The sequence below is a fragment of the Melospiza melodia genome, chromosome 2 (genome assembly GCF_035770615.1).
Source record: "Melospiza melodia melodia isolate bMelMel2 chromosome 2, bMelMel2.pri, whole genome shotgun sequence".
In the NCBI taxonomy this organism is placed as follows: Eukaryota; Metazoa; Chordata; class Aves; order Passeriformes; family Passerellidae; genus Melospiza; species Melospiza melodia.
The window spans coordinates 101359785-101381170 of record NC_086195.1 but is presented as its reverse complement, the minus strand read 5'-3'; the positions used below and the strand labels follow the sequence as shown (position 1 = coordinate 101381170).

The 21386-nt window shown below is 38.5% G+C and overlaps 2 protein-coding genes across 4 annotated transcripts in view; one reads left to right on the top strand and one right to left on the bottom strand.

Moving 5' to 3' along the window:
* PIBF1 (progesterone immunomodulatory binding factor 1) overlaps window positions 1–2222 on the bottom strand; it is a 106528-nt gene extending 104306 nt beyond the window's left edge. For 2 of the 3 annotated variants that reach the window (XM_063149427.1, XM_063149428.1), the window contains exons 1-3: window positions 2008–2219; window positions 879–1194; window positions 6–106 (exon numbers count right to left, since the gene is read on the bottom strand). In XM_063149427.1, the coding sequence (XP_063005497.1) occupies window positions 6–106; window positions 879–1130 (353 nt within the window). In that variant the 5' untranslated portion in view covers window positions 1131–1194; window positions 2008–2219. Of the gene's footprint in view, window positions 1–5; window positions 107–878; window positions 1195–2007 lie in introns of all 3 variants that reach the window. The other variant, XM_063149426.1, reaches the window with a different exon arrangement.
* A 219-nt stretch (window positions 2223–2441) lies between these two features.
* Window positions 2442–21345, top strand: DIS3 (DIS3 homolog, exosome endoribonuclease and 3'-5' exoribonuclease). The gene is made up of 21 exons (XM_063149424.1): window positions 2442–2720; window positions 4823–4980; window positions 5700–5893; window positions 6006–6079; window positions 6822–6989; window positions 7743–7907; window positions 8807–8920; window positions 9010–9147; window positions 10175–10321; window positions 11065–11181; window positions 11994–12095; window positions 12678–12742; window positions 12840–12924; window positions 13502–13629; window positions 14083–14169; window positions 14829–14985; window positions 16547–16761; window positions 17821–17989; window positions 18359–18517; window positions 18934–19056; window positions 21018–21345. The coding sequence occupies exons 1-21, from the start codon at window positions 2475–2477 to the stop codon at window positions 21105–21107; spliced, it is 2901 nt and encodes a 966-aa protein (XP_063005494.1). The 5' UTR covers window positions 2442–2474; the 3' UTR covers window positions 21108–21345.
* Window positions 21346–21386: the final 41 nt, after the last annotated feature.

The following is a 21386-nucleotide window of genomic DNA, read 5'->3' as shown; positions in this document are numbered from 1 at the left end:
CATACCTGGCATCTTCTTGCTGTAATGCCACCTGACTATCCAGTCGTAAAGACAACAGCTGCTTTTGATGGATTGCATCATTAAGCTTCTCTTCTAGCTCCTCAATCTAAATAAAAAGAATGTGAGTATAAAACAAAATAAGTTACCACAACAATTTTTAAAAAAATATTTTGCAAAAAGAACAAGTTGAAATAAAAATATGAAGATCCCAATGCTGTGGGCAGTGCAGTAATTGCTGTCTAAAAGACCTCCAAATGCACTAGGGCCTCAGAATATGATACGGACTTTGTCCCAGTGATCTAAAAGTAAAAAAAGGGCTTAGTTCCTAAATGGCTATTTGTTCAACTAATTTCAAGTTAGGCTTAAATTATGAAAGCCAATAAAAAGCAGTTGGCATATAGTATGATGTAAAAATGAACTGCACACAAACAATGGCAATGTTTTTACACCTTTCTTAAAATGCATCTTCGTGCAAGCTATACACAACAGAATCTACTGTTAGCATGTTGGTATACTCCATCTCTATCTTCATTAATAAAGCTGAAGAGTACTCAGATCACCTTTGCTAGTACTCCACAAGTTCAGGTTCAAAGCCCTGTTCTGCTACTAATATGAGTGACAACATTTGTCATTTCTGAAAGGAAACAGGTGGTTTTCCTCTGTGTTTATGACTTGAAGTCACTGAAGCTTTCTATATCTTTGTTTCCCCTTCTTCTCATGAAAGAACACAAAACACACCAAGAAAATCCCCAAACCAACTAAGTACATCTCCATCATTTATTTCAAATAAATTCTCTTCAGAACAGAACTTTCTATCGTACTCTAAAAGCACCAAAATCAAAAAAAGATTATACAATGAAAGGAGAAAGACTACTTACCTTGGTCAGATATTCAACTTTCAAGTTGTCAATCATCAAGTTTTTCTGCGATAATTCTATTTTAAGCAGCTGAAGATTATGGAGCAGCTCCTTCCGTTCAATCAGCTGCTTAGTGATTTTTACAGCACCTTCTCTCTCTTCAGAGGAAGACACATCATCGGTTGGTACTGTGGTTTCCAAGCTGATATCCTCAGATTCCAAGGAGCTGGAAATGTTTACTTTCTTGGTTACTTTAGAGTTTTTATGTGACATTTTCTCCCACTATTTGCAAAGCTTTTTTAAGCTATACTTTGAGATGAGCCTGCTGAAGAATCAACTGCAGGAAACAAAACAATTAAATGAAGAGTCATTATGAAAAACTAACCACCACATTAGACCACTAAGCAAGCAATGCTTCTCAGTATCACATGAACATTTTCTTTTTTCAACAAAGAAAAACACTTTGAGAAGCTCTGGAGGGCTGCTGCCTGAGGACCCTCTTGCTTATCATTATCAAGCGTTTTGACTACAATAACCTAAATACCAGTGTGAATACCAGTGTGAATCTAGCTTACTAGTATGTTGCTATAGTTAAATAAAGATATGCATGTTGTCAAAACCATATGCACTGAAAACTCCCAGACCCCATTAGGCATATCCAGTGCCCTATAAGAGCCATACCAGGACTTACTGGAGAAAACGATAAAGGAAAACCTTGATCACAGAATCACATAGGTTGGAAACGACCTCCGAGAGCATCGTGTCCAACCTACGACTGAACAGCCCCTTATCAACTCCACCATGGTACTCAGTGCCACATTCAGTGTTCCCTTAAGCTCTTCCAGCGATGGTGGTGACTCCACCACCTCCCTTGGCAGCTCATTCCAATGTCTAATCAGCCTGTTTAGAAAATCCACCTAATGTCCAACCTTACACTCCCCTGGAGCAGCTTGAGGCTTTGTCCTCTTATCCTACGGCTGGATGCCAGGGAGGAGAGCCCGGGCCCGACCCAGCTACGAGCTCCTTTCAAACCTCGCTGGCCTTCGCCTTCTCAGCAGCAGCAGCAGGAGCACAGTCCTTGCCAGGCTGCTTAACCCAGCAGCCACCCGGGCTTTTACAACCACCTGGCACAGACCACGGCGTTACTTACAGACGGCGCTGCCCAGAGCCCAACAGGGAGAGGAGCCCGGGCCAGCGGCAGCCGGGCTGCCCTCCCGGGGCCGCCACCACCGCCTTCCTTGCCCACGGCAGCCGGGGGCAGCTCGGGAAGCGTGAATACCGTTGGTCCCGCAGGATGCCCGGGGCTGCGGAAGGCAGCGGGCAGCTGCCCCGGCGGTAACTCGGCAGCGGCGGGGCCGGGGAGCAGCAGCCCGGGCAGGGCCGCTCCCGGGCTCTGTCCCGCGCACCCCGGGCAGCGGCGGCACTACACGCGCGCGCGCGCGCTTCCGCCTCCCCTCAGCGCGGCGGGGGCGTGGCCGCGCGCCACGCCATCACCGCGGCGACCGGGGCGCCGCTTCCCGCGCCGTCCCCGCTTCCCGTGCCGCTTCCCGCGCCGTCCCCGCTTCCCGCGCCGCTTCCCGCCGGCCGCGCGCCGCCCGCGGCCCCCGCGCGCACGCCATGCTGACCTCGCGGACGTTCGTGAAGCGCACGCGGGCGGGCGCGGTGGTGAAGGTGGTGCGCGAGCATTACCTGCGCGACGACATCGCGTGCGGCGCCGCCGCGTGCCGCCTCTGCCCCCCCGCCCCGCCCGGCACCGGCACCGGGAGCGCGCCCGGGCTGGAGGCGCGGCCCAGCGGCCCCGCCAGCAGCCTCTGCCCCGGGCCGCACTTCCTCCTGCCCGACACCAACCTGCTCCTGCACCAGGTGAGCGCCTCCGGGACGGAGGGAGGGATGGTGTGGCCGCCTCAGCGTGGGGGAGGGCCCGCCGCTGCCTTCCTCTGGGCCCGACCGGGCTCCATGTGGAGGCTCCAGCCTTCCTGCACCGGCCTTGTTAAATCTCTCTGGGTGTAAGCGCCCGTGTGGGTGCAGGCCTGGCGCCTCCCGTGTATCCTGTGGCTGCTTGATGCCTCCCTGGGCAGTCTTGTCTTTCCCTGCCAGCTCCTGAGGAGAAGGCTGCAGCATCAGCGAACCTGGTCTGTCTTAGGCTGTGTTCCAGTTTCATCGGGGAGGAGTATGTGTGTGAATTTTTCCTTTGTTTTGTGGTTTTCTTTTTTGTTGTTCTTTTGTTTGATTTGATTTTGTGGGGTTTTTTTCTGCCTGAATCGTCGGGATAAAGAACACTATTTATTTATTTCTTTATTTGGTTAGTTCGTTGTGGTCTGGTATGGGTATAAAAATTCAAGGAGAGAAAGTTGGTGGACTCTCAAGTAGCGATTGGCACCTTCATGTCGTCACTGAATTTTTGGATCTTCTGTGGTCGCTGATTTTTTCTGAGTACCTCTTCTGCTTTTCAGGGTGTAGGTTTAGGTTCTTTTTACTGTGATGTTGATTTCATGTAATGAATAAAGCGTGTGAAATCATCCCATGTAGGACTCTAGGAGCACGGGAGCAACTCCACTCTGCAGCCCATCCATAGCTGTGCAGAGAGCTGGGTCTGAGCAGGGCAGACAATATACTTTGAGGCTGGGAGGAATTCCCAAGCTTGATGTTTTAACTTTTTCCTTTCATTGTTTTTGAATACCTGTGTAGAAGATAGAGCAGCCCTGTACACGTTGGAGATGTAACTAATTCATAAATTCTAACATGGAGTACTCTGGAGAGGGGAACAACACTTGTGTGTTTTAGCAGAGATCCCAAAAGTTTTAAGGATTTTCGTCACAAAACAGCAGGTCAAGGGATGTTTTCAGCCTCTCACGAGTGGACTTCTTGGTGTCTTGTTGGTGAAATATGTATGTGAGTCCCATAGAATGCTCTGAGAATGTACCAAGGTGTGTTGAGGTGAACTGTAGAGGTGAGGATTAGGAAGCCTTGGTAAGGGTAGGGAAAGGTTTTGCCTAGAAACTGAAACACTTTTGCCACTGTAAGACTTGGCCTGGTGCTTCAGCTTATGCATATAATAATGCTGGATTTCTTCCCCTGTGAATATGGCTCTAAATCTTTCAAGTTGTGTAAACATCAGATTCACAGGAGCTTGGTCTGGTATTGCTTTTTGTTCTTTTAGCTGTGCCCTCTAGAGCCTTAGGGCTATCTCATTTTGCAGGTGGGTTTGCACAGTTTTTTGCTTTGAGGTTAGGAAGTTAGCTCCCATCTTTTTCCCCCAACAGATTACGTGGATTTTTAGTGTATATTTATTTCTCTGTCTTGATATCAGGAGTTGGCAAAGAAAAGTACTGCAAATTTTAACAAAATTCTTCAAAAAGAAAAAAGTCTTTCAAAAGCAGAGAGCAGCTTGCAGAATGCCCATTGATTCACTCCATGGAAGTTGAAATTTCAGTTTAACAGTGGGATTGTTTCTGGAGAACTCAAACCTACACATGCATAGGCACCTCAGCTGTGTAAGAGTGGTTGGGTACCATTTTATGGCTTGCATTCCTCACAGAGGCAGGCAGCCTATAAATTACATCATATTTCCCTCAGATTGTGCATAGTTGCATTTTGTTTACCAAGGGTAAATTTTATAGGATCCCATTTTAGGTAAGCAAAATTTGGAGTGTACACTCGGCCTTTCATTTGTCTGGAATCCTGCACCCACTGGGGGCAAATTTGTTGGAAATCAGAATCCTTATCTTCACTTCAGGCCACAAAGAGGCTGGAAAATCCTATTTGACTTTTTTTTGTTTTCCCCACAAGGAGGAGAAAGCAGCTTCCTACACTGTCCTGTTTCCCAGTGGTGAGGGAAAAAGGCAGGAGAGTCACTCATTACTCGTGTAATGTACTTTTCATGTGCTAGCCAAGGAAATATTTTGAGTCCTGTTATTGGATAGAATTACACAACAATTTTGATTAATTTCCATTTTGTTCCTCAGATTGATATCCTTGAAGATCCTGTTATTAAGAATGTCATTGTGCTGCAGACAGTCCTGCAAGAAGTCAGGAATCGGAGTGCACCGGTGTACAAGCGGATTAGGGACGTGATTCAAAACAAAGAAAAACATTTCTATTCTTTCACCAATGAGCATCACAGGTAAGGACTGCAATGGAGTGTAACAAAGTTGTGCTGGTATCCAGTAAAAGAAAATGGGAAACAAAACTGGAGCATGTGGACTGGAAGAAAAATTACACTGGTGTCACAGAGCTATATATTTCTAAGGAATCCTTTTGGGAAATAGTTGGTATTCCAGTAGTTTTTCTGTCTATAGTTGGTATAAATCCATATATATTATGTAAAGGGGGTTAGAATATTGAATAATAAGCACTGTTATCTTAAGTAATAAGGTACTGATTTTCCATTTTAGTGTCCCTTTTAGACATATTCCAATGTTTTACCAATATTGTTAGCTTAGTCTGTAGCAGAATTCAAAAATCCATTAAGTTAGTTACAGAAAGCTCTAAGAAATGGAGATGCAATTAATTTGCCTTTATTTGTGTTCACAATTAGTTTCCAGTACTGCAGTATCATAGTTCAAGGAATCTTGAATCCATAGCTTACAGCTTGCATGCAAACCTCTTCAATTGTCTGTGAGAAGGTTGTGTTAGAAATTAACACTTCATTCCTGTTTTCTTTACCCACGTCTCCTGGCCTTTCAGTGGCCTCATGAGTGTTACACATAACAATGGCTACAATAATGATGCTTTTGGTGTAACAGCCTTGATCTTGTTTGTCTGAAAATTTCAAGTATAGATGGATGCTGGGATTTGTTTTGGTTTGTCAAACATCCCCCTTTGTTTTTAAAATTTATTTAGAGAGACGTACATAGAGCAGAATCGGGGAGAAACTGCTAATGACCGCAATGACAGAGCCATTCGGGTAGCAGTGAAATGGTACAATGAGCACTTGAAGAAAATAGAGGATGAGGAAAAGATTCAAGTTATCTTTTTAACAAATGACAGAATTAATAAAGAGAAAGCTCTGGAGGAAGGAATAACTGCTTATACATGTAAGTGAACTAGTATGTATGTTTAATTTATTGCTCAAATTAACTGAACAGTCACTTGATATCTAAATCCCATGCATCTCTTGCATAAATATTTACACGTGTGCTTTTGTAGGTGAGGAGTATATAAAAAGCTTGACAGCTAATCCTGAGCTTGTAGATCGTCTTGCTTGTGTATCTGATGAAGGGGTATGTTTTTATTTTCTTTTTCTAAAATAAATTGATCACAAATGGCTTGTAGTATAATATTACTTACTGTATGTCAGGGTACTGGCATCAGTTTAGAATACAAGGAGTTTGAACTTTATTATCATTTTGGCAATTTAACTTTTTGACAACTGAAAAGTAAAAAGGAAATATTGTAGCCATTTTCAGTTCTGCTTATATGCCTGTTAGTATGTATCTTGTTATCTGTAAGAAGCCAGTTGCTTTAGATAACTGTTGTGAAGATGAGAATAATAACAGAAACAACAAAATGAAAACAAAATATATTGCAAACCGTTTAGATATTTGTTTTGCGTCTGCTGGAAAATCTATGTTAAGTAAGTTACTGATGAAAAGCATTTTTAATTTGGTTATTAGTTAAGTTGACATAAAAGCAGGCTGCAGCTCAAATACAAGCTACATCCTCTTCCTTGTGCTTTGTGTTTATCAGAATCAAGACTCATCAGAATTGAGCAGCATGTTTTTAAGTAACTGCAGGAAAACAAGAAAAGTTCCTAGAATTGCCACATTTTATGCTTTTGATGCTTCATTAGAAAAAGTACTGCTTAATAATAGTTTTTTATTGTTGTGCATATTCATACCTACACACAGTTACAATTAGGGAGTTTGTTAGCTTGAGTGTGTTGTGTTCCAGAGCTCAGTATTGAAATTACCATGAATATAAAATACTGAAAATATCCTCTCCTCTTTTTCTTTTTTCCTAAAGAAAGAAATAGAAGGTGGAAAAATAATATTCCCAGAACATATTCCTCTTAGCAAATTGCAGCAAGGAATAAAATCTGGTATTTACCTCCAAGGAACTTACAGGGCAAACAGGGAGAATTATCTTGAAGCTACTGTTTGGGTTCATGGAGATGCTGAAGAAAACAAAGAGGTGAGTTTTAATTTTACCTCCATGCAGTAAACTTTAACTAGCCTTAGTAATGACTTAAAATTTAATTATTTCATGGTGGCATATGTTAAAATGGAGCGTATTAGTAATTTTTTACCTTTCTGGGTTTTTTTCTGATGTTTGTGCCGATGTTTATATTTTTATTTGTATGGATATAGACTGCTGGCATGCTGACTGTGCTCTTTTTGGAAAAAAGAATAATGTATTTAAAATTACAGTTTGATAAAGTAATTGGTATTTTCCTGCCTGGTGAGGGAAGATGGGCTGTTTCCCACCCAGCAGTTAATCTATCTGTCTGCCCGCTGGATTCTCAGTTGGTGCAGTGGTACAGACACTGTTTCCAAGCAGTGGCAGTTGTCTCCTCCCTCCCTATTTGTGGCAGCTGGAGGTATTTGTGTCTCTTGTATTCCTCTTCCTCAGTAGTATGTGAAATCCCCTATCCTGCAAAAATATGATTGTCTGAATTAATAAAAAGATTTTTTAAAAAAACCAACAAAACCATGGGGAAAACAAATTTCTTATAGAAGCAATTGGAATCTTGAAATAAGATCATCTGTACTGTAAGAAATCTTGGCAGAGGAAAAAAATGCATCACAACCATACTTTAAAATATTCTTTGGAATGTAAAGCCTGTCATACATGTTTACTCTTCTGTTACTCTGCTCTAGATTTGGATCTTCTGTTTTCATCATCATGAATTTTTGCATTTTCATTTTGTTTTCTAAAAAAATCCAGATAATTGTACAGGGCCTGAAACATTTAAACCGAGCAATTCATGAAGATGTTGTAGCCGTGGAGCTGTTGGCAAAAGATGAATGGGTGGCACCATCCTCAGTGGTTCTGCAGGATGATGGCCAGAATGAAGAGAACATTGAAAACGAAGAGGAGAAAGAAAACATTGTATGAAAGAAATAATTTTTCTTAACCGTGGTGTTATGGAAGAGTTGAAATCTGTGGTACCCTGACAGTGTTAGCCTTTAGCTTTTTATATCCTCTTTATAAAATGTGAACACAGAAATCATTAAACAGTTATGTTAAATACATGATGGTGAATAAAATGGGTCATTTTCAATTAGTCTCTGCTAGAAATTCCCACATTACTTTATTAAGTGTAATGAATCCAAAAGTTACTGAGTGGTAGTCATGTAATAATGTAAATCATTACTTACTGATATGCAGATTAGGATTTGTTAGAAGTAGGTGTTGTGTCATGCTGACAGTCACCTTTTATAGGCAGTACATACATTTGAAACCTGTTGTAAAATAATTTTGGGTCTTGCAGTCATTCCACATAATGTGCGTGCCTGCTCATGCATGTGTGCCCTGTACAAGAAGGTAATTTCTTTAAAAATCCACTTATTATCTTTCCACTGAATTTCATAGGAATATTTTTTAATAATTATGTAGAGAATTTTTAGGCAGTGTAAAAGGACTCCAAGAAATTAAAATAATATATTGTAACATAACATGGAAAATATTAGTTTTTTAGATTTTCTTAATGGACATCCTTTCAGAAAAATGAAGAACAGCAGAAAAAGGCTGCAGAACGCCTTCTCCCACTGTCTCTGCTAAGTCACATTGATTCACAGTGATGTGATTTCAGTCATGTCATTGAAAATACTGAAAATGTTAAAAGTCATGCAAAGCACAGGGAAGCACAGGAAGTTCTATTTACAAAGTCATAATAGAATTTATGTCCTTATGATGGCTTACAAAATGTTGCTACTAAGTTTTAAGTTACCTACTGTAGTGGAACGTGTGTTCAGACAGTTTTGTATTTTTAACCTGTATTCCACCAGCTGAAGACTTCCGTTAGCAAGGACATGCTGAGGCCTACGGGGAGAGTCGTGGGCATTATAAAACGCAACTGGCGGCCGTATTGTGGGATGCTTTCCAAGTCACAGATCAAAGAGGTGAGGAAATGATCCACTTACTCCAAGTGCAGGGTTGGTTTTTCTTCTTTATTTGGAAGTCAATTGTTCCTTTTTCTGCTTGTTCATAGGCAAGGCGCCATTTGTTTACACCAGCTGATCGCAGAATTCCTCGCATTCGAATAGAAACCAGACAAGCAGATACATTGGAAGGGCAAAGGATAATTGTTGCTGTTGATGGTTGGCCCAGGAATTCCAGGTATCCTAATGTAAGTTTAGGCATTTTCTTGTGAACTTTTAACTACTTGTTTTTTTGTATTTCTTACATAAAATATTTATCTGCAGCTCTGAGTAACTGCAAACAGTGTTGAGATGAGATTTAAATTCTTTGAGTGCCATTTGATGGTGCAAATTAAGGAAGTCCCTAAATGATTTAATTTGCACTTAAAACCAGCTATGGGGTTGTCATACTTAAAAAGTTTACTCATCCAGTTCTGCAGTGAACATATATGTGCTACTTAACATCCTTTATATAGATTAACCAGGGACTTTAGTCTGGGTTCCTAGAAGTGCAAATATTTTGCTCTAATTTTGCTCATTCACACATACCAATCACTGCACTAGCAGATATTTGACAAATGCACCCAATGCAATCAAATTGCCAGTAGGGTAAAAACAGTTAGTTAAAAGTTCAGCATAAAGAATGGAGCCTGTATGAGAAACTGAGGACATTGCCTTCCATTTGTATTGAACAGTAGCCAGGTTCTCAAGAGTCTGCCAGTGGCTCCTGTGGGAATGCAGAGCTTTTATTGAAGCAGTGCACAGTTGTCTCCCACTAGTTTAGAGAAATGAAGGGAACATGGGGTATATGGAAGAAGCATTAAGACAAAGACAGCATTACTCTAGAGAAGTGAGGGAGAAGGCAGAGTTGATGTGGTATTAGGGTGTGAGATGTGTGGCACAAGGCAAACCCATAGATAAATGAGAGTGTATTAGTTCTGCTGCTTTTGCAGCAGTGGTTTTCCTTCCTGCAAAAATGATTTCACGTTTATAAGTTTTGGAGTCTTAATTGTGGAGAATTTAGACCCATTCTAAGAAAAAAGTCTGGATGGACTCTGTTCAGATTTACTACATTAAATAAGTGTTTAAAATTGGATTTCTCTTAAAGATGAGAAAGTTAAATTGCTTCTACTGTGTAGTTTAATACAAGAAGAAGCGTTAATGTTCTTAAATACTTTTGGACAAATGTTATTGCTTGATATGTGTGTGTGTGTATGTACCTGTATTATTTCTCAGGGTCATTTTGTAAAGAATTTGGGAAGCGCTGGAGATAAAGAGACAGAGACAGAAGTTCTCCTGCTTGAACATGATGTCCCTCACCAGGCTTTTTCCCAGGCTGTCCTTAGTTTCCTACCAAAAATGCCATGGAGCATTACAGAAGAGGTAATAATTTGTAAATTATTGTAGTAATTAATGTGCCTTCCCCTTCAATGCAAACTGTGGCGGTTCCTGAATATCCCAGAAATAGATGAGAAATGTTGTCCAGGACTGTTCTGTCTTAGTGGGAGCTTTCAGCTGGATTTCCTATGGAAGAAAGACCTCTTCAAGTTTTTGCATTTTGGCTAAAACTGCATTTGTTGGGGATAAATATTTTAAGATAAAGATGATACTACAGGTTTTGTTAAAGAATATAAAGATAAAAGAAGTTTTTTTTTGCAAAGGAGAGAGATAGCTATTTTGCAAAGATAGATACTTCCAAGGTGTGCAGTTGCTTTCAATTATCTAGACATCTGAGCCTTAGAAAGCTAGACTTAGGAGCAGTTATATCCAAGACAAGTCATTCAGCTGGACATCAGTCAAAATTTCACTTCAAAAAATCTCAATTCCTCACCCTGCTAATTCTGAGATTGCGATGAAACTATGGTTGTGTTCTGATTCTCTTCCTCATTTCTGTAAAACAAAAAAAAATATTAGTACTTAATCTTCTGTGTTGTTTTTTCTATCATTATAGTTTCTGCATATCTGTTTTGATCTTGTCATAAAACAAACAAACTGCCGAAAAAAAGTAAACATTCTGAAAATACTTGGTTGCTGGGGAAAGTCTGACATAATGTGCCTTTCTCAAATGATCATTTTTACTTGGAAGATGTTCTTGAAAACAACTTTTTGTTTATTTTAAATTTCAGGATATGAAACACAGGGAGGACTTAAGGCATCTGACTGTTTGTAGTGTTGATCCTCCTGGTTGTACAGATATTGACGATGCATTACATTGTAGAGAAATAGGAAATGGAAATCTAGAGGTATTGTATCAATCTAGTAATTTATTTACTTACTTCTTCCTTTATTTTACAAACAGTGCAGTCGTGGTAAATGACATGTGCAAAGCTCCAGATCTGTTATAAATAAATTAATGATGTTTGCACAGCTGCAGGGTGGTAATAAAAAAAGGGAGTTGATTTGCATCAGATCAGTGTCAAAAGTGGGAATTTAGTGTCTTCTAAATTCACCCTGCTTTATCCTCATTTGGCATGAGAATTTAGCATAAAATTTATTTACTGCTTTAGCTAAGTATTATAAACAAGGATATTTACAGCTTGGATAAGGAACTATGAAAAAAGAAAAAGCTCAGTTACTGCTGTAACACCTGTGGAGTTACTATTTTATTTTAAAAAGGCAGTTGAAAGCTACAGGCTTAACACCACCTCTCTACTCCCTTATATGTGGTTCACTCAGATTGTCTTCTTTAGAAATTAATTGGAATTGTAATAGTAGGCTGTGCCAGACTAGAAAGTCCAGCAAACAGAAAAGCAAACACAAATTTGCAGTGAGTCTTGAAGAACATGGAAGAGGTTATTTGGGCCCTCAAAGTAAAGCTGCATTGGCCATGAATATAACTTTCCCTAAACGTACAAATGCCTCTTTGTTGAATAATTGCTGCAACAGTTCACTTTTTTAATATCAGTATGATAGGTTTAAACTGTCTTATTACAAAATATGGGAGCTGCTGAAAGGAACTGGGAATGGATATATTGGTTTGTAAAAATGTGGGAAAGTTTCACTCTGAAAACTGTTTCTCTTTCATGAGGTGCATAATGTGATGCTTGTTTTCTAGGTCGGTGTACATATTGCAGATGTCAGTCATTTTATTCGCCCAGGAAATGCTTTGGATGAGGAGTCAGTAAAAAGAGGAACAACAGTGTATCTCTGTGAAAAAGTAATTCTTTTCTACAGCTTCTTGCTTGATTAAGTGGTTGGATTTTCATTGCTTTCCTCTTTTAATTCTTGGGAATGGAGACATTCTCTCCGAACTAAGGAGAAAAAAAAACAGTAGACAATTTGTCTAAGACAATTTTATTTTCTGTTTTATCTTTTAAAAACCACTATCTGGACAATATCCCATTCAACTCTGGTTTGAAGCATATTAGCATGTGGTTCTGAAATTGGAATACTGTTATAAGTCCAGTCTGAAATGAAGAAGTGGCCTAGTTTTGCCTTTTCCACTGTTTTTTTTTTTTTTTTGCTAAATCTCTGAAGGTTCCTATGATTTGCATTCACTAACACTGATTTTGTAGATTTAGTCCTGGTTATTTCTTCCAGACCATGATTTCTTTTCCGAAATCACTGGTACTAAAAAGATGATAACTAAAATAAATCTTGGAATGAATTTTCTTAAAGTAGCTTACTTTTCTTTCAGTATTCTGAGCTTTTTTGGCCAAAGAAAAAATATCTCTACACTTTTTTTACATCAAAAATCAGGAAGTTAAAATACTAACTTATTTTATTCTTTACTTTGCAGAGAATTGATATGGTTCCAGAGCTACTTAGTTCCAACTTGTGCTCTCTGAGATCTAATGTGGACAGGTATATGTATATGATCCATACTTTGATCCTGGCAACAAACTACTGTTTATGTAGGGATTTTAACAGATTTTCCCCTCCCTGTCTCTTTCTCTCATAGGCTTGCATTTTCATGCATATGGGAAATGAATCATAAGGCTGAAATTCTGAAAACCAGATTTACAAAGAGTGTTATAAATTCCAAGGTAAGTCACATAAATACTAGTATAATTCTGAAATAAAAAGCTGTACACTGTATTATAAAAAAATTATCAGCAGACTTCATAATACCGTTTTAGAATTAGAAAATGGTATTGAAATACTAAAAATAAAGAAAATGTTTGATTCTTCAGTGTTCTTCTCAGCTTCTAAGGCTGAGGTGTTTATGTGTGCAGTTACTATGTGTATGATGCATATAGGACATGGCTGATAAGTACCAACTAATCAGTTAAATTCCGTGGATTCTGTGGATGTTCAAGATGTTCCATACATTTCTAAAAATTAGACTTCCAATGTATAAAACACATATGATCAGCAAAAAAACCAAAAACAAACCCATGGCAAATGCTTGGTGTATCTTAATATCTTGCATAGATCTGTCTTCATTTGTCCATAATTCTTTGTGAATAACCAGCATTTGGGTATTGACTGTAAAGCTTTGTATTATTGTGAACCAAGTTATGACAGCAAGCTGCATGTTCTGCAAGACAGAAAGAACTGTGGGGGTTTTCTTAGTGTGTTCAATTATGTGTCATGACGTCTTGTTTCTTAAACCTCTTCAAGGCTTCTCTTACATATGCTGAAGCACAGATGAGAATCGATTCAGCAACTATGAATGATGATATTACTACCAGCTTACGTGGACTCAACAAATTAGCAAAAATCCTGAAGAAGAAAAGAATTGATAAAGGGTAAGCTAGGCAGTGTACCTGTTACCTTTTCCCCCACCTTTTTTGTCTGACTGTTCTTGCTGTCAAAATTTATTATGGTTCTGTGTCCATTTTTCTGGTGAAAACTGTGAGAAAGAAGTATTTTTCCATTTTGATTTGCATAAGAATGCTTATCTATATTTCCCAAAATATATAAATTTGGGATATTAACTTTTTCTTCACAAGATCAATCAATATGGATCTCACAGAGTCATAAAAGCACAGCTAGAGGGTAGCATTTGAAATGTTAGAAGATTCTATGGTGTGTATTCGATGACATTTCTTGTACATTTTATTTAAAATATTAATTTTATTTTTCATTTCTCCCAATTTTAAATTATAGTGTCATAGTAACCCCAGATGATGTTACAGGTTTGCAGCTCAGCTGCTGTGTCTGTCTTACTGTAATTTTTAATACCACTTACTATGTTGCAGAGCCTTGACACTTGCGTCACCAGAAGTTCGTTTCCACATGGACAGTGAAACTCATGATCCTATTGATCTGCAGACTAAGGAGCTTAAGTATGCATTTTATTTGTTAGTTAATTCAGGGTAGGGATGGAATTAAAGACGTGTTTAAGTAGCAATATTTAGTTAATGGTATTACAGGTACAAAGTTCCTGTAATAGTGAAGGACGGTCATAGAATTAGAGGATGGTTTGAAGTGGAAGGGACCTTGGAAGCCTACCTAGTTCTAACCCCCCCTGCCATGGGCCCAGATACTTCCCACTAGATGAGGTTGCTTATAGCCCCACCCAACCTGTGCTTGAATACTTCCAATGACAGAGCATCCACAACCTCTTTAGTCAAGCTGATCCTCAGTGAGAGAATTTCTCTCTTTCACTGCAGTATTTATTTAGCGACTCTTGAACTGTATGATTCATATGTGAAATTGGTAGGAAGAAGTCAAGAGGTTTATCTGTTTTTTCCAGGTATTTTAATGAGCATTTTTCTCGATTTTATTGTTTTAGAATATTTCAGGATTTTTTTTCTTCTGACTTAGTATTTGGAACTTATAAGCATTGTTTTTAATCTTAAAATTGCTTGCCTACTTGTATAAATGTTCAAAACCACCAGTTAATATTATATAACATCATTAGGATGGTGGAATGTTTCTTCATTAGGCACTCAAAGTAAATGTCTAATGCTTTTCTAACAATATAATGTATTTATCTTGATAGAGAGACAAATTCCATGGTTGAAGAGTTCATGTTGCTTGCCAATATTTCTGTAGCACAAAAAATTTATGATGAGTTCCCAGAGTTTGCCTTGCTCCGGAAACATCCTGCTCCTCCCCCATCAAATTACGACATCCTTGTAAAGGCTGCAAAGTCCAAGGCAAGTTTTTACCATGCTAATTAAGTGAATTAATTATGAAAAGCTGTATTTTATCTCTGGTTAGCCACTTACCTAGGAATAAGGACTGGAAAGCAGTATTTTAAAAGTGCACCAGCTACACGTTGAAATCCCTGGTATTTGTAGCAGGATAATTGTACCTCTAGGTGAAAGGAAGAATCTTGTGCTTTTTAAAACCTTTCTTAGGTAAAGAAAACATACCACTCTCTTAAGTCTTACATTGTAGCACTTGTGAGCAGTGAATATTTCTCCTTGCCAAGTCACATGTGATTTTTGAGATGGGTTTTGGCTTTTGATCACATACATTATTGATGTACTTAAAAATTGATCAGTCACAGCAAATAACATTTCTCTTAAAGTCAGGAAGTAAGAAAATGTGTTTAGAGTTTCCATCTTCTCCATAGATAAGCTAGAGGTTTATTTAGCCTGAAACAAGTCTAATTTAATTAAGGAGTCTGAACAGACAAACTTAGTTTTTTGGTTTCGGGACCTTTTATTTGAGTTAACTTGTAATTTTGTAGTTACTGTGATATACGTTCAGATTTTCTTTCCCTTCAGTTCTTTCCCACCCTCTTTTTTTTTCTTAAGGTCTAGAGAGAAACTTCCAGATTCTCTCAGTGTGACAATAGACAAGCCTAAACCTAGCCCATTTAATTTTCCACTGCTGCAAAACTGGAATAATGATAATGATTTCATTTGAAATGATTTAATTCTGAAAATTACTTTTTAAGTACTGTTTCATTTGGAAAGCTAAATTTCTCTGCACAGGTAAACATTCTTTCAAATAAACCAAAGTGGCTTTTTTACTGCTTTTGACGCAGCCATCACAATTAGGTATTAATATGCTTTATTTATACTTTTTTAATGAAAATGCAATTATCTTACCATAATACAGGCATCCTTTGATCTCTGGATCATACTTTATTGTCAGTGCTGTATGTGACAGAAAGAGCATTCAACTGATCATGTGATGAAATTTACCTTGTGTTTCTGGAAGTTAAAAATGCATTATGTTCACACTACCTGAATTTTTATCAGAGAGCACTTGCAAACAGGAAAAAAATGTCGTACACAGTACTGGTTTTACATTTCACTTTTCCAAGCATACATTATAATAATTTTGCACAGGAAATACCATAAAGTCAATTACTTACCTTGTGCTTGGGTGAGAACTTTGTGTGGCATAAACTCGTGGGGGTTTTTTTACATTCTTTCTGATTTAATAAAGGGATAGAAAAATCAAACCGAAGGTGTATTGTTAATATTGGCATAAAGTATTTCTTAGTTTAGAATTTCTGAATTCTAGGCTACTGACTCAGCATTTCATTTTTTGCATAATACACTAGTAATAATAAGGGTAGGACCTGTGCTTGGATGGATTTTGTTTGTTTGCTTTTGTGGTAGTAGCATTCCATCCTGTTATGAGGTGCTATACCTGTGCCAGTTGCTAAGATTATCCTAATGTGGCTGTTACATTTCTGCTTATATTCATAATGTTTGCTAGTAATGCTTGACCTGTTTTTTTTCTTTTTTTCTCTTTCAGAATTTGGAAATTAAGACAGATTCAGCAAAAGCTTTAGCTGAATCATTAGACAAAGCTGAATCTCCTACATTCCCCTACCTAAACACACTGCTGCGAATTTTGACCACTCGCTGCATGATGCAAGCTGTTTATTTCTGCTCTGGAATGGATAATGATTTTCATCACTATGGTTTAGCCTCACCTATTTATACTCACTTTACCTCACCTATTAGAAGGTACTTGTATTTTACAAAAGCTTCGGAGAAAAGAAATACGTGTTTTATTTGTGAAGAAATGGTAGTGGTGTGCATTTAAAAAAAATTTTATTCAGCATTAGATTTTAGTTGAAACAGCAGTGGCTTACGTGGCAGTCCATCTTCCTGTACACTCCCAGGTTTACTGCCCACAACTCCTAGGGTTTAGTAACATTATAAAAATATACAATAGGAATATATCTCTAATGCATGTCTGGCGTCAGTCAGCAGTAATCTCAGCCAGAGACTGAGGTGGAGTTTGCTCAGTCATTTTTGAGGTAGAAACTGTGTTTAAATTTTTAGGAGACTGAATTTTCCATATGAAAACACTGGTAACTGGGAACTCGCTATTGGCAGCTCTTGCATGCAGTGGAATAATACTTCTTGGAAAAGTATGTTAGTTTTTCATCTGACCAAGAAGTCACTGAGTTTTGAAGAAAATAACTGTTATTGTGCTCCTTAGAAACATTTAAAGTGAAATCTCTTGGACATGGATTAAAATTCCTATGCATTTTTATGGATAATTTGTAGAACTTCTAGAAGTCCAAATGGTAAATTTTAGTTCTTACCAGATATATTAAAAAGTTCCTCACTGAAGTACCAGATGTATTAAAATGTTCCCGCTGAAATTCTAATAAGTTACATAACAAGAAGTTCAGATGTGAGTATGCTTTGCAGATCTATGGCACTGAAAAACGACTCTACACTAAATTTGTCTCATTTCATGGGAAAGGGAAGAAGGATTGGCTTAAAAAGCCATGGTGAAAGATCATTCTTTAGTCTAAAAATACAACTTCATTTCTTTTTCTGGCACAATGAAAATTTATCTTAGCAAACATTATAACAGTATTCTGGCTGCAGTGCATCAGCAGAGAGATGGATGCTGAATTAATAAAGGGAGTTGCCAGCAGATGGTCATTATTAGAAAAACTTAAATCTGTAATATTCACAACAACAAACGTATGTTCAGAAACTTTTTTTATTAATTTTGAAAAACTGTGTCTTACTATGTCACTGATGATTTTAACCTCATCTTTGCAGGTATGCTGATATCATAGTGCACCGGCTTCTGGCAGTGGCCATAGGAGCAGACAGTACTTACCCAGAGCTCACAGATAAACACAAACTGGCAGAGATGTGTAAAAATCTCAATTACCGACATAAAATGGCACAATATGCACAAAGAGCCTCTGTGGCATTCCATACACAGGTAAGTGGTTCTGAGATGATGTGTTGAACTATGGACACTGCAAGAGCAAAACCAAGCAAGAGTACAGAAATGATAAAGGCTGAGGGATGCTTCTGACAAAAAGCTTAAAACATTATTGTGGTCATTCTGAAAAACTCAGAATGGCATCTTGAAGATTCTTTTAGTTTTGTGCTTTTATAAATATGACTGGTTAATTCTACAGTAATTATGAGTTATGAGGTTTATGAGATTTTTTAAAATCTGTTTTCAGGATATGCTGTGTAAGTATCACTAAGTATAGATGTGTATTTGAATGTTTTATTTTTCTGTAATTAAGAAGGAATGTTCTAGTGCTTTTTTTCCTTATTGTGTGTTCTGCTTTTGTTACAGCTGTTCTTCAAAACCAAGGGAGTAGTAAATGAAGATGCATATATATTATTTGTAAGAAAAAATGCAGTTGTGGTTCTGATTCCCAAGTATGGGTTAGAAGGAACAGTCTTCTTTGAAGAAAAAGATAAACCAACACCAAAACTGGAGTACAACAGTGAGGTATGTTATTACTATTATTCTTAAGGTTTGTTCTTAAACACCTTATTTTTTGATTAGGTAAGCAAGCAGAATGACTAAACTATTCTAGTTGGATCTAGAAGGGTAAGAGGAGCTTTTCTAAATGCAAGTTCATTAATCTCTTGTAGTAATGAATGCTACTTAGTCTTTGTAAGTCTAAATACGTAGGTTCTGATACGAATTTGTTTCTGTAATAGATCGTACTGACATCTCATTATCTGATTAGTTACTGCAGAAAATGCATGTATCACATATTATAAGACTGAATATTCACTGTAGTAATTTTTGGTTTATTTTATTTACATGTAACAGTGCTATTTTCATACAAAGGTATTTATTTGTATAGAAACATAAGCTGTTGCAAATGGTGAGTATTTATACAAAATTTGAACTTTCAGGTGCCATCACTTACTGTGGAAGACACAACATTACATATGTTTGATAAAGTTAAAGTGAACATCATGTTAGATGATTCCAACATCCAACATCAGAAAATGAGGATGGTCTTGGTAGAACCCAAGGTAAGATACAAAATTCTTACCATATTATCCTTCAGTAATGTTAAAAAATCATCTTGGTAAAATTGAAATTTAACCCAGAAGAAAAAAACATAATTTAGCAGCGGCTTGTAATGATTGCTTCATATCCACTCTCAATAAAACACAAGTCTGCCTTCACTGGCTGTTGAAAAGAATAAAGCCCTCTAAATTAAGCCTTCTATTCTGGGCCCATCAGGATATTTCCACTGTTGGGAATTATGATGATTTGCTGCAGTAATGTATTGCATTTTACAGTTCTGTAATCAAATGTCCCTCTGAAAATCTGCCAAAATTCAATAGGATGTTCTTTTTACTCCAGTGAACGACAGTGTAACTGAAGTAAATGTGATGGGTGGGTCAGCTCTGTATAATTGCCAGCTGTCAATGGCAATGCTGTCTTACAACTCCAACAATATAAAAGTTCTCTCTTGATAATGTTTTAAGAACTCTAATGTCCTAATAACTGTATCTAGTCTCAAAACATTTCAGTTCTAGCTTCTTTGTGCATTTGGGACACAGGGAGTTTCACTTGCTCTCACACTTTAGGCCTAATAAGTATTTTGCATGACATGACAAAATCATGCTCTTAGAGTAAGGAACATGTAACTTTCTTGGTAAACAGATGGTTGCATCAATTGAGTATCCCTTATCACAGAGGAAAAACAGAACCCAAAATAAGCAAGAGCTTCTTTCTATTTATACAGTCAAACATGATTACCTTTTTCCTTGAGAAATCACGTAAATATATCATGTTCCAAACACATGTAAATATATTCTGATCTTCAAGCTGTTATGTGAGCTTGAACCATAGAATGGTTTGGGTTGCAAGGACCTTTAAGTCATCTAGTTCCAATTCCCCTGCCAGAGGCAGGAACACCTTTCATGACAACAGTTGCTCAAAACCCCATCCAACCTGGCCTTGAACACTTCCAGGGATGGAAGTGTTCCACGTCTTCTCTGTGAAACCTGTTCTAGTGCCTCATCATTCAGAATAAACCATTTCTTCCTAAAACTAACCCACTCTTGCAAGCCATTCCCTCCTTTCCTGTCACTGGATGATGCCCATGTGAAAAGTGCCTTTTCAGCCTTCTTGCAGGCTCCCCTTGCAGGTCCTGGAAAGCTGCTCAAAGGTCTCCCTGGAATCTCTTCTCCAGGCTGAACCCCAACTCTATTAGCCTTTCCTCACAGGAGAGCTGCTTCATTCAGCACTCTGATCATTTTTGTGGCCCTCCTGTGGACTTGCTCCAACAGGTCCATGTCCTTCCTCTGCTGGGCCCCCAGGGCTGCATGCGGCACTGCAGATGGGGTCAGAATCCCCTCCCTGTCCCTGCTGCCCACGCTGCTTTGGATGCCACCCAGGACACGTTTGGCTCTCTGGGCTGTGAGTGAACATTGCTGGGTCATGTTAGGCCTTTCATCCACCAGCACCCCCACGTCCTTGCCAGCAGGGCTGCTCTGATCTCTCCATCCTTCAGCCTGGGTTGAGGTGAATCCCTTTGATTTCAAAAGTGGGGATTAGACAGTAAAAAATGTGGCAGAGAGGCCCATGTGTTCTGTTGTGCATTCACATGCTGAGCTGCCCTGTGCTCACCAACTGTAGCTGTCAAGGGCTTCTTTTGAGGCCATGACTCCAGTGTGAGGGACACTGAAAACAGACACACAGTAAGGCTAATGCAAGCTGGTGGCTGGGGTGCTAGCAACCTGCTGGCTTTGTCAGGAGGGGGCTGTTGGTTCTCTTTGCCTTTTTCATCTTTTATTTCAGGTGAGTGTTCTACCTGTGATTGTTCTGAGATGGTAGACCCTCTTTTTAGATAATTGTCTGTTCAGAAGTTTCTGATGTTGACACAGTGTTTGTAAAAGGTCTGTACAAGTCAAGTTAAGTTTTACTGCGATAGCAAAACTTGAATAAAAGTGTTCTGACTTCTCTTTTTTTCTTACTGTAGATATTAGGAAATGATACACGTGCAAGTCTCTCTGCAGAGGCAAGCAGCAAGGAGGAACCAGAGAAAAAGAAAAAGAAGCTACGAAAATAGCTGGCTGTAAAAGTTGCGAAGAAAGCACAAGTAATTGCATTTACATATTTTTCCCTATGGGCAAATAAATGCTAGAAGCAGGTTTTGTTTACTTTTTAAATACACATTTTAATAATCTGTAAAGAATTTTTAAAGCTACTTTTTTTTATGACTATGAATGCAGAACAAATTTTAAAATCATGTATATCTACACCTCTGTCCTGTGGGTGAAAATAAATATTTCTGCAAAGTGAAGAAATGATTGCAGACTTTCTTTTTAATAGCCTTAAGGAAGGTTTG

What these genes read in the sequence shown, in the direction of transcription:
- DIS3 (XM_063149424.1), top strand. Translation starts at nt 2,475, where the DNA reads ATGCTGACCTCGCGGACGTTCGTGAAGCGCACGCGGGCGGGCGCGGTG. An exon ending in AAGAGGAGAAAGAAAACATT is followed by an intron (nt 7,908 to 8,806) that starts GTATGAAAGAAA and finishes GTATTCCACCAG; the next exon opens with CTGAAGACTTCCGTTAGCAA. An exon ending in TAGGAAATGGAAATCTAGAG is followed by an intron (nt 11,182 to 11,993) that starts GTATTGTATCAA and finishes CTTGTTTTCTAG; the next exon opens with GTCGGTGTACATATTGCAGA.